General features: G+C 40.1%; 1 protein-coding gene across 2 annotated transcripts in view; it reads left to right on the top strand.

The window, feature by feature from the left end:
- Nucleotides 1–12,979, top strand: part of ugt8 (UDP glycosyltransferase 8) — a 19,773-nt gene extending 6,794 nt beyond the window's left edge. For both annotated transcript variants that reach the window (XM_020602147.1, XM_020602146.1), the window contains exons 3-6: nt 2,976–3,118; nt 9,596–9,672; nt 10,281–10,500; nt 10,737–12,979. In XM_020602147.1, coding sequence (XP_020457803.1) covers nt 2,976–3,118; nt 9,596–9,672; nt 10,281–10,500; nt 10,737–11,118 — 822 coding nt within the window. In that variant the 3' untranslated portion in view covers nt 11,119–12,979. The remainder of the gene's footprint in view (nt 1–2,975; nt 3,119–9,595; nt 9,673–10,280; nt 10,501–10,736) is intronic.
- The last annotated feature ends 568 nt before the right edge of the window (nt 12,980–13,547 follow it).

The following is a 13,547-nucleotide window of genomic DNA, read 5'->3' as shown; positions in this document are numbered from 1 at the left end:
CCCTCCCCTCAACAGTCTGACTGGGTTTCTCTGGGGTTTTTTTTTTTTTTTTGTATCTACTCTTACTTGTCCCCATTGTTTCTCCAGTCACTTGGTATCCCTTATTATCACATTGTGCTACAAAGCAAGCATTTATAGATGATGCTGGGGTGCGGATGACTTTGAGTTGAATGGACATGGTAGATTTCGAACAGAGAGGGAAGGGAGGAGAGTCATGGAGAGCTCGAGGCGGGTGGTGACGGGGGTTGCTCCAGCGTTCAGATGCCCAAAGTGTGGCCCATTGGTATCTACTGCGGAGGGTTTTGGAATGCCACTCTAGCCAATAGGGAGCATTGTGCCATGTTGTGTGGAAGGAGTTATAATGGAAGTGGAGGGAGAACGAGACCATTGTTCTGGACAGACCTCTGGGGGCACTGAGACTCTTCTATGGGGTCACTGAGGCTGCAGTGTAGAGACAGTAGGGCTGTGCTGCTGGGACACAGAGCCCAGTGTGCCTCTGAAGATACTCCGTGCCAGGGCCGGCTTTAGCTGCTGCAGCTGTACCATTAACCTCCCTCCCTCAGCTTGTCCTCTGCTTCTGTCACTTTAACATGGCTGCTCCTTGGGCAGTCCCCACCCATTGTTAGTTCATGCCTCCTCAAATTACTGTTTTGCTATACTATATGCTGCCATCTCAAATATGTGCACACAGCCAAGGAGAAAAAAAAAACATTTTAATCTGTAAAACCACTGACTTGATGTTCTTAACATCATCTGCCTAGTGACAAGTGTTTTTGATCAGCTCATTGCAAGCGATCTCAGCACCCAAGAGTTTCACTCTGCACCCTGTTCCAAGAAGCAGTTTTAGCACGTGATGCAGATAACTCCTATGAGTGAAATCTAGGACAGCTCTCTTGTTTCCAGGAACAGTGCCCTGGAGTACGATTGTCTATATTTTTCCCAAGGCGTGCGGTTTATCCAGTTTTCACTGCCTCAGTGGAGTTGTTAGCTGGTAGATACCGTGTGCATCCACAGGCTTCCTTGCTATGGTGCTGACGTTTTAAATGTCCCAGCAACATCTTATTCATAGACCATAGCTACAGTATACAAATGGATATTAATAGCAGGCAGGCGTTAAATCTTATATATAAACTTATATTTAACATGTAAACATTGCTTCTTTTTTCCAATTTGATAATTGTAGTATTCTTTGCTAACTCTTCAATCCAACTGTGTTATGTCCTAAAACAGAAATGAGATCATCTGCATTTACATCCATAAAGACATATTTTACCAGTTTCAGACTTGCAACTAGTAATTACAACTGGGAGCTGCACTGCACTGTATCTGGCCCAGATAATAAAAGTGTGTAAAAAGCAAACAGATGGACACGATAGCTCATGTCTATCATTCAAGGTAACTGTACTTTAAATTGGTGAATGCTTGTGATTTCATGGCTAAATCAAGACTTGGGATTGCGTTTAGTAAAAATAAATAAATTAATTAATGTTCAAATGAAAGCTGATGTCAGCAGCATCTGACTATCCAGAGTAACTAGGATATTGTTTCTAGAGAAACATGATGCTGTTAAGTGTTTTCAGAGAATCAGAAAATAAACTCGTTTCACCTCCATTGTACTGTTACTCAGATAAGAGTACCTCAGAACACAGCACATAAAACGGAAACTAATGACATGGCTAGATACTGTGCTGCTAAGGGTACAAAAGGAAATATTGCTTTCTATTATTGGAGTGAACTAATCTGTTAAGATGTTGTGGATGCATGAATTAGATGAGTATTTATCTCCATTGTGTGGGAGCTTGTTGGCTGCCTGACATTTGTGTACTGTAATTTCATGGTGCTTTGTAACTCACTGTTAATGAGCAATGCTGTGAGTATAAAACAAGCTTCCCCATATAGTCAGTGAAATATATCTTATTCTTTTCCCAACAGTAGACTAGCTTTTGTGTAGTTTCAGTTTATACATTCATTGGTTTATTGAGGTGATGCATATATACGTTGGCAAAAAAAACCCAGACCTTTATAGAGAGTTCTCTTGGGGAAACACCACTTGTTGACTTTATGTACAGTTTTAAATTATAAAGCAAATTGCAGTACGTAGCACTTATTAAGACAAACATTCATGTCACATTAACTGAAAAATACATTTTGGCCAAAAGGTAATGTAGATTTCAGAGTTCGGTATTTCTGTCTGTTGGGGACCTGAATAAAAGGATGATGCACTTTGTGTCAAACGCGAAATGCACTCTCCTTCCAGATGCGGGACGTGGAAATAATGTCATCTAGAAATAAAGTGATACTGGCACATTAAAATTGGTGACTTTTTGGATTTTTAACATTGGTTTTAGTAATGTTATAATATGAAATGTGTATAAATCTACATCTGTACTTAAGGTTCTGAAGTATTAACTTGCATGTATTTAAAAGTTTTATACATTAGACAATCTGTTTTGCTTGATACATTTCCACTCGGTGCAGTTTTATGTAAAAATATACCTGGATTTAAATGTAAGTATGCAACTGTACATGGAAATATTTTAACAACCAGCAGCAGATGAATTTTTTGATAACTTGTGATTGTACTTGTTAAGGGGTTTATAGTCTGAGCGTTTATCAGTTTATATGCCTGATGCATTCAAATTATAATGTTATTACAACCTTTTAGTGTACTCTTCACACCGTGGTAAAGTTTCCCCGTTGGGTTCAGTGAGTTTATGATGACATTTCTCTGTGAAACTCTAAGTCACTCAGAACCTCACTTAAATTATTGTCATAAAATCAAGTCATGTGCTGTAGGTCAGTTTATAAAGAAATAAAGATAACAACAATGTATATTTCAAGGATTTTATGGCTCTTTCATAATCTGAGGTGGAGCTAAGCTGTTAAATTTGAATCATCATCTGTAATGTGAGGCAGTACTACACTATTACACAATGTTTTTTGGGTCTTATTTAGTTTTTCTCATATCCCTACAGGATTTTGAAGCCTGGGTGAATGACACAGCACAGCATGGCTTTGTGGTTGTGTCATTTGGAGCTGGGGTCAAGTACCTTTCCCATGATATTGCTCACAAACTGGCAGGAGCGCTCGCCAGACTGCCCCAACGTGTCGTGTGGAGGTAAAGTATCTGCTTCCTCCTTTTCACTCAATGCACAGCTGTCAGTGTGATGGATGTGGTCAGGACTCTCTTGGGTTGTGATCTTCAGGTTCTGACATCCATGGGGCTCTGGGTGTCTTCGACCTAGAAATCTAGTCCAGTTGATTTGTGAAGTTTTTTTTCAGCCAATGCCTTGAAAGCTTTTTGCATGTCATTGATTTAGGCAAAGTCAAATATGTGATTTTCCAGAACACTGACGATACACTGTGACGTTTCCATGTCTCACTCAAACATACAAATCCAGAATCCCACAGCAATGATCCACTGACCTCACCTGAGCTGGAGAGTGCTAAAAATAAGGGGAGAGAAAGTGGAACTGGATCTATGAATGTGTTAATCCTTAACTTTATCACATTTAAAAGTTTGATTTGTTGACCACATTCTCTCACACACACACACACACACACACACACACACTTTTTGTGTAGTTTTTAATCCCATAAATAACAACAAATTTAGAGATTGCATTATTAGATGATAAAATTTGTTTATATAGGTCAGTCTGTTCTGGTTTGTACAAGTAGTGGATCACTAATGTATCTGTGCAGATTCTCTGTCATCCAGGTCATAGTAAGCTGAAAAAAATCAACTGGACTAGATTTCTCTCTTTTATGAATATCAATATCAGTCTTAAAAAAGTACTGGTGAGGCTATAAAATTAAAGTTGTTGTAACATCTACATGAATCCTGTCATCACTGTGTAAACACTGCAAATGTTTGTTGAGGTCAGAACAAAATAACAAGAATTTCTTCACAAAGATATTGATTTCTGGGTTAGAGAGGTGTAACTGAACTCTAATTTTCAGTAACCACTTACAGAGTCCCACAGCAATGATCCACTGACAGTGACCTGAGCTGGAGAGTGCTAAAAATAAGGGGAGAGAAACTGGGAGTGACAGAAGAGGATCTATGAATGTGTTAATCCTTAACTTTATCACATTTATTTCATTGTACAGGGAAACACATTTCCTAACTGTGCATATGACAAATAAACACTTTGACTTCAAGTCAGCTGTTTCAGTAGTTGATTTCAGGCATTTTCAGGGCAATCATCATGATGTTTAATTTCAATAGCCACACTGTAGTAGTCCTCAAGGTGTAAGACTACTTTCGCTCTCTCTCTCACACACACACACACACACACACACACACACACACACACACACACACACACACACACACACTTTTTGTGTAGTTTTTAGTCCCATAAATGACAAATTTAGAGATTGCATTATTAGATGATATAGGTCAGTCTGTTCTGGTTTGTACAAGTAGTGGATCACTAATGTATCCGTGCAGATTCTCAGTGATCCAGGTCATAGTAAACTGAAAAACATAGGAAAAAATCAACTGGACTTGGTTTTAGATAGAAGATGTTTCACCTCTCATCCAAGAGGCTTCATCACTTCTGTTCAACTGGTGTTGAGCCAGAGATATTTATCCCTATGGGTGGTGTTTCAGTCATTTGGTGGCCAACAATGGCCCTAACTGCTGAGCTGTTATAGCCTGTATCGGTGAGCGTCATACCTGTCTTTGAACCGTTACATATAATAATAATAAAACTTTTATTTACAGTGCCTTGCGAAAGTATTCGGCCCCCTTGAACTTTGTGACCTTTTGCCACATTTCAGGCTTCAAACATAAAGATATAAAACTGTAATTTTTTGTGAAGAATCAACAACAAGTGGGACACAATCATGAAGTGGAACGAAATTTATTGGATATTTCAAACTTTTTTAACAAATAAAAAACTGAATAATTGGGCGTGCAAAATTATTCAGCCCCTTTACTTTCAGTGCAGCAAACTCTCTCCAGAAGTTCAGTGAGGATCTCTGAATGATCCAATGTTGACCTAAATGACTAATGATGATAAATAGAATCCACCTGTGTGTAATCAAGTCTCCGTATAAATGCACCTGCACTGTGATAGTCTCAGAGGTCTGTTTAAAGCGCAGAGAGCATCATGAAGAACAAGGAACACACCAGGCAGGTCCGAGATACTGTTGTGGAGAAGTTTAAAGCCGGATTTGGATACAAAAAGATTTCCCAAGCTTTAAACATCCCAAGGAGCACTGTGCAAGTGATAATATTGAAATGGAAGGAGTATCAGACCACTGCAAATCTACCAAGACCTGGCCGTCCCTCTAAACTTTCAGCTCATACAAGGAGAAGACTGATCAGAGATGCAGCCAAGAGGCCCATGATCACTCTGGATGAACTGCAGAGATCTACAGCTGAGGTGGGAGACTCTGTCCATAGGACAACAATCAGTCGTATACTGCACAAATCTGGCCTTTATGGAAGAGTGGCAAGAAGAAAGCCATTTCTTAAAGATATCCATAAAAAGTGTCGTTTAAAGTTTGCCACAAGCCACCTGGGAGACGCACCAAACATGTGGAAGAAGGTGCTCTGGTCAGATGAAACCAAAATCGAACTTTTTGGCAACAATGCAAAACGTTATGTTTGGCGTAAAAGCAACACAGCTCATCACCCTGAACACACCATCCCCACTGTCAAACATGGTGGTGGCAGCATCATGTTTGGGCCTGCTTTTCTTCAGCAGGGACAGGGAAGATGGTTAAACTTGATGGGAAGATGGATGGAGCCAAATACAGGACCATTCTGGAAGGAAACCTGATGGAGTCTGCAACAGACCTGAGACTGGGACGGAGATTTGTCTTCCAACAAGACAATGATTCAAAACATAAAGCAAAATCTACAATGGAATGGTTCACAAATAAACATATCCAGGTGTTAGAATGGCCAAGTCAAAGTCCAGACCTGAATCCAATCGAGAATCTGTGGAAAGAACTGAAAACTGCTGTTCACAAACGCTCTCCATCCAACCTCACTGAGCTCGAGCTGTTTTGCAAGGCGGAATGGGCAAAAATTTCAGTCTCTCGATGTGCAAAACTGATAGAGACATACCCCAAGTGACTTACAGCTGTAATCGCAGCAAAAGGTGGCGCTACAACGTATTAACTTAAGGGGGTTGAATAATTTTGCACGCCCAATTTTTCAGTGTTTTATTTGTTAAAACGTTTGAAATATCCAATAAATTTCGTTCCACTTCATGATTGTGTCCCACTTGTTGTTGATTCTTCACAAAAAATTACAGTTTTATATCTTTATGTTTGAAGCCTGAAATGTGGCAAAAGGTCGCAAAGTTCAAGGGGGCCAAATACTTTCGCAAGGCACTGTATATCGCTCTCCAACTCACAGGAGCACCAGAATGCTGTACAATAAAAACACACACAACAAAACAATGACTATAAAACAGATAAGGAAATACTGTTGCTAGACCAAAGCTAAAACAAAACGATAAAACAAGCTAGGCCTCAAAAGCCTACTAAAAGAAGTGGGTCTTTAAGGCCAACTTAAAGGCCACTAGTTCGCTTTCCACCCATAGTTCTGCCACAAATAGAAAAGGAACGGTCGCCCCATTTCTTATAGCAGGATCGTGGGACCACCAGCGACAAATGATCAGCGGAGTGGAGAGCTCTTCGTGGCACATACATTGCCAACAGGTCCGATAAGTAAGGAGGTGCAAGGCCATGAATAGCCTTAAAAACAAACTATAAAATCTTAAATGTAATTCTGAATTGGATTGGAAGCCAGTGAAGTGCACAGAGAATAGCGGAGATATGAGCAAACTTGGGGGTGTTAGATAGCAACCGAGCTGCTGCATTTTGGACTAGTTGTAGCAAAGTTTGGGGAACTCCAACATATAGAGCATTGCAATAATCTAACTGTGAAATAATAAACGCATGAATAGCCTTCTCCAGATCTGCATGTGACAAAAAAGGTTTAACCTTAGATAAGTCTTAGCTGAAAAAAACGCAACTTAACCACTGCCCTAATCTGTTTCTCAAAAGTAAAACCACTATGAAGAATTACACCGAGATTTCTCACCGTGTCAGATAGAGGGAAGACTGAAGTGCAGAGGTTAACAACATCAGGCGATGGATCAGGACTAATAAGGATGTATTTGGTCTTACTCTCATTTAACTGCAGAAAATTTTGCGCAAGCCATTGCCTAATATCCCGAATGCAATTATGCAACGGGGTAAGAGCATTGGAGTCAGACAGCAGTGGCATATAAATCTGAACATCGTCTGCATAAAAGTGGAAATGAACATAATGGCTAGATATAATAGCCGCAAGAGGTGAGATATATAGAGAAAAGAGTAATGGAGCCAGGGGTCGAATCTTGCGGAACACCTGAGGTGAGGGGAGCTATATTAGAGATGCAGTCGCCAATACTAACAGAGAAGGTTCTGACAAGGTATATGTGGCCCAATGCCTATTGTCCTGGTGTGAATTAGGGTGGGAATGCTTGGGCAGAGATCTCAAAACAGAGTTGTAGATGGATGACAAGTTGTGTCTTAGTCCACCACCCCTATTTAGTGAGGGGTGTTCGATTTGGACAAAACAGCTTCCTTGACTCCTCTCTCAAACCAGCGGCGTTCTCAGGAGAGTTTTCAATTATTTCTGATTGATCAGTAGTTTTTGTTACATTCTCATTTATTGTAATTTCTTAATGACAAATATTTGAAAAGCTGGGCAGAGTGTGCTGGAGCTGATCATAGTGGAGCAGGTAGAAAGTGCTGGAGGGAGCAGAGTGATTGATTTGCAGTTTCATGCTAGTGCTACCTTCAGTCATATACTGTAGCTTTTTTAAGCAGGTGAGGAAATTAGGTTGACTCAGTTACAGTAGGGAATGCATCTGACTTAGAATAAGTGGAATGTCGATCTACCATTGAAAAGGGAGATGGATCAAGCTTACCACTCCTTGATGGTGAGATATTAGACAATGATGCTTCACATGTATTGTACTGTACTGTACTGTACTGTACTGTAGGTGTCTGACCAAGGCTATGGGTGAAGTGAGACAATGATCTGAAACTTTTAGGAACTGCCAAGAGCCTCTTGTAAGACCCAAGACTTTGCATGTGAAATTGAATGGTAATCTGGCTTTCAGTTGTAAAAGGAGAAGCACTGATGAGAGGGGCGGGGACTAAGCCAAATGAATCGTGTCATTGATAATTGGCTGTGTGAATGTAAGCTTTGATTGGCAGGACATTGGGGCTTTGTTGAAAAGAGAAGGAGAGATGAAAGAGTTTGGGTTAGGAAGGGAAAGGGACAGATGGGTGGACAGGGTTTGTGACGTGGCGTGCATATGTACTGAATTGTGGCTTGCATTTGCCGAAAGATGCTTTTGGACACACAACCACAGACACCAACAAACATGCACAAAATATTCTATACATTTGCCACCTCCATAAGTAGAAGACGGTGTCGAAGCCTAAATGTCTGATGGTGAACAAGTGAGGTCCTTCTGCTTGTTGTTTTTTGCTAAGGAAAAGAGGTCAACATTCATTTCCCCTTTGTTCACTGTACATTATGTACATGTAGATGCTAGACTTGGTTGATTCATTTAACCTTCTATATAAATGGCATCTCCTCTTTACACAGCACATTTTCTGCCCTCACTGTGCGTGTACAGTACATTGGTATACAGCCTTGTAACAAGCTAAACACACTTCTAGTATAGTAGTTGGCCTTTTTAGGTTTTTACTAAAAGCAGTTGTGAAACTGAAAAAAAAAAATACTGGTTAAAACAACTAATTCTGTGAGAGTCATTATAAATCAGAGAAAGATTAGATACCATAAGCAGTAGTTTGATGAAAGTAGTAAATGCATTAGTACAGCATCAAGGAAAGAAAATTTAAAAAAGTATAAACTGTCAGATTACTTTACTTTGTGGACGCCAAAAAGCATCCACAAGAATAAGCTTAGTTAAAAACAGTTAGTCCAACAATTCTTCTAATGTTGTATTAGCAATACCATAGCCTTATATAGCTAGTATAATGTCTAGCTGGTTAACCCAGCAGTGAATTGAGAAAACTCAAATTGAAGGTGTAGTTAAATATGTCAGGAAAATACTGAAAAAACATATTTGCTTTCTTGGTAGTAACCTGTGATCAGACAGAGGAGGTGACCATGAGCACAGGTGTAGCTAGTGGGCTGTTCCTCGATGTTGACGAAACTTGGGGTTGTGTGTGTGGGTGTGTGTGTGTATGTATGTATGAAGACATCATTAGGTTTATTAAGGGAGAATTTACTCTATTGTTAGACTGTGTTAGTTTTAGCTCAGTGAACCTAAAAATCAGGCAGCTGAATATAGTGTAATATAGAAATTTGCTTAAAATCCAAGTGGTATGTGTTCACTCTTTGACATATTAGGCATACATAAATTTGAAATACTTTGACTAGCCGCCATTCAAATATAACTGAAGTACAATATCAGTATTTTCCTTGGCTCGCACACTGGGACAGCAACATAATCTATTCGAGAGTGAGATAACCTGTCTGAGCCTTGTATTTAACCTTCCTTCTTTTGTTATTGCTTTTGTTTCCCCCTTTCTTCCTCCTTAGATTTTCTGGAGTTCCACCCAGTAACCTTGGCAGCAACACCAAGCTTGTTGATTGGATGCCTCAGAACGACTTATTAGGTGAGCAGATTAAATACTACATGATATGTATAGAGACTTATCTACTCACTAGCTTGCATTTACAGCCTTGTTATTTTTAAAGTCACGCTCTTGCAATTTATTCTGAATGACACAGCCATGATAACTAGCCTAGACAAGAGGATTTTGCAGATGAGGAAAGTACTAGAAATCAAATTACAAGTTGTAAGCCATAGTGGTGACAGCCATGAGACCACGGTATAGTATGTGTCTAGCCTAACAATAGCTTTGTATGCCCGGTGATTGCATTTGGTCAAAAGTGGTGTGTACTGGTGAAGATTATTTTGCTGAACAAAACTTATAAGTGTCATAAACTGTTGTCATAGAGCTTATTTTTTTGTAATAATCCAGAAGTCCCAATGGCTTTATGCTGAGGTGTTTTAGGTGAACTACACCTTTTTAAACTGTTAAAAGAGGTAAAGAGAATGCAAAATCACTTGCATTAATATTGAGTGTGCAACAGCTTGTCTAAATAATCTAGAAAAACCCAACCCGGCAAAATAAGTGTTTTGTCAAAACAACTAATGGACACAATACCAACACAACACAAACAACACAAAATAACCTCTCTTATGTTTCCTGTTATCTAGGCCACGCCAATACAAGGGCCTTCTTGAGCCACGGTGGTCTGAATAGCATTTACGAGGCCATGTATCACGGGGTACCTGTGGTAGGTGTGCCCCTGTTTGGAGACCACTATGACACTATGACTCGTGTGGCAGCCAAAGGTATGGGTATTATGCTCCACTGGAAGTACATGACCGAGGAAGACCTCTACACAGCCCTGACCAGCGTCATTACAGACTCCAGGTTAAATTCTAATTCTTACATCCACAGTAGCAAATAAATGCTTTGTATATTTGTATTATTTTTTCAATCAGCACCATCTGATGACCATATATGGCATCACAATCCAGTGCCTCAATGATACGCGTGCAGTACTCGTGGTATTCTCCAGTTTTCAGGCATAGCTGTTCTCCTGTGTTTTTGCCCTCTAGCGTGCTGAAAGGCCGAAGCTAAAGACTTTGTTTACTCTGCCTACCCAGGTACCGCCAGCAAGCACGTCTTCTGTCCAGCATTCACAAAGACCAGCCTGGCCACCCTGTGACCAGGGCTGTCTACTGGATTAGCTACATCCTCCGTCACCATGGTGCCAACCACCTGCGCTCCGCCGTATACAAGGTGTCTCTCTACCAGTACTTCTTACTGGATGTGATTGTTACTGTGGGGGCTGCTTTGGCTCTGACCGGCTTCACCTTGCACCGGTTGGTACGATTGTTGAGGGGTAAGACTGGGGACCAGCGCAGAGGAGGTGGTAACATCAGGGATGATGGTAACATGGCTAATGGACACTGCCATAGTGAGAGCATGGCCAACGGGAAACACAACCGCAATGGCTCTTTGAAAAACGAGAAGAAGATGAATTAATGTTATGAATGGCCAAGAAGGATGAAGTAGTAGTTTGGCTTAGTAGTTTTATGAAAACTAGGAGAAAAGGCTGTATCAAGGCACCTGCTACTTAGAGCAAGCAAGAGGCTGTAGAAAGATAAAGCATCGTGTGGGGACAGACCAAGGCATTGGGTGCTCAAAATCTGTGCGCGTGTGTATGTATGTTAGTGGTTTGGTGTGTGTATGTGTGCACTGAGGTGAATTCATGAAGGACACTTAACAACTGCAGCTAGAGCAATACATCACCAAATTGTAAAGTCACTGAGGACAAAACACAGGAAAAACACATTAGATGGCATCTTTCCTACATGTACGTCTTCTCTTCAGCATGTTCTTTGTTGTCTTCCTGCGTTCTTTACCAGTAGAGGGATGGTGAATGAGGGGGAACCCCTGAGTGCCAACCCTTTACCCTTAGAACTAAATTATAAAACAAACAGGTAACTTCTGAAGTGTTTAGAGTTTAAATTACAACCTCTGCCTCAACACGTGTCTAGTAAAGTTTAAATAGAGGACAAAGCTATTTATTACTGTACACATGCATTATAATGAAGGACTTTTTTAACCGTTTACTCTTGTTTTTAATTTATTTCATGTATTGGTCATGTGAAATTGTGGTGGTAGATGTACAGTATACTCCCCGCTCTAAGTTGATACCTGCATTGTGAAACAAAACAATGACGGCAGGAGCACTGTGCACAGATCTGTGCTTTCTGTTGTTATCCACAGTAGTCACGGTGGTTGTGTTTTTACTAATCAGACAGTTGAAAAAAAAAATTTTTTTTCCTTTTCACATGGTAGTGCCAACCTGTGACTGTGCATAGTTGTGCAGCATTCCCATTGTCTCTTGACTGACCTGTGCTCTGGTACAGGGTATCTCCACTGAACTATGTTTGGCTCATCAGTGTGAAAAGGGTTATAATCTTGTTAAATTATGAAGTAATGATATTACCGTGGACACTGTGGATCTGCAGAGTCAGATCACATGCGCTTCAGCTCATCCAGTCAGGTGATCAGGGCTGAGTGACTGATTGGTGATTACTTGCTTCATCTGTCCCATGTCTTAATTCTGCACGCTTCATCAGTTTGTCAACTAGGAAAGATTGCTCACTTGATTGCCATTTTTAGTTAAACACTTGACTTTGTATATCATTGTTCTATGATTTATTTGTTGAATCTGCTCTAAAGCAGACCTTCAGTAATCATATTGACTGAGTGTAAATGATTAATATTCTATTATGTGGCCATTTATAATGACAATGTGTGTATGAAGTATGCGTGAATACCAGTGTGTAAGTGTGCTTGTTGTTTCAATGCTTGTGTGTTTTAGATCACTTTACAGGTTTAGACTGTGTAAGGGTGAAACAAAGCAGATGAGATCAGGTTTAGCCCATGAGAGCCATTTAAAAACAGGCACTCTCTTTTAACTTATTCTCTTAATTTGTTATCATACTGAGTGCATGCAGTGGAAAGAGATTTAATGTTTTGTTCTTTTGAGTAATCATCCTATGTGTCATTCCACTCCGCATTATTTTGCTCTTGTTTCTTGCCCATTGTTTTGCCTTCATCTCTGTTCATTCTAAATGCAGATCAGGGGAGGGCGTGATCATCTGATAACGCGCGCAAAACAAAATGTCCACAATGAATAGCAATGTGTCCAAGTGACACTGATCCCTGCTGCAGAATTCCATATTCATGAAGCCCAGTCAGTGACATCAAAGTACACACAAGCTGGAAGGGTATCTTTGGCATTTGTGGGGATTCTGTATCTTGCTATTGGGCATCCTACTAAAGGCACTGTTTACAAACTTAATAATGCCTCACACACAGACAAAACTGGCAATGTAAAAAGGAATCAAAGGAAATACTATCACTTAACTCATTAAGGTTTTTCGAGGGCCAACCCAGATGTTCACAAATCTTGCATGTTGACTGAGAAAAGCTTCATGATATTCCTTTCTCTGTGAGCTGCAATTACACTTGCATGGCCCAACCCAGCCCTGCTGAAAACAGAGACTGTTATACTTGAATCATCATCAGGTGGGTCTGCAGGTGCTTCACAGGCTATGACCAGGGTCTGGAAAGAAAAAATGTTTGAAGATTTGTGTTTTTTTTTTTTGTTTTTTTTTATTGTATTTTCAGTATTAATGTTGTTAGAGCCTACATACTTAAATGTCCCGTGCTTTAGTTCTCTTATGTGTCTATACTTTACAGGCTGATGCGCCTCTGTTCCTGTGATGTATTGTTCCATTTGTCCACCTGTTTTTCTTAACTCTGAACTTCCTGGTGTACTCTGTAGTCTATGTTCTTGTCTGTCCTCCAGTTTGTCATTTCACTTTTATTTTAAAATGATATAGAGTCTTTGTTTTTCCTGTCATGTCTGTCCATGTTGTAAATGGAGCGATGTAAAC

The sequence above is a fragment of the Monopterus albus genome, unplaced genomic scaffold (assembly GCF_001952655.1).
Source record: "Monopterus albus unplaced genomic scaffold, M_albus_1.0 scaffold54.1, whole genome shotgun sequence".
Taxonomy (NCBI): domain Eukaryota; kingdom Metazoa; phylum Chordata; class Actinopteri; order Synbranchiformes; family Synbranchidae; genus Monopterus; species Monopterus albus.
The sequence above is the reverse complement of the archived record's forward strand: the minus strand, read 5'-3'. Positions and strand labels throughout refer to the sequence as shown.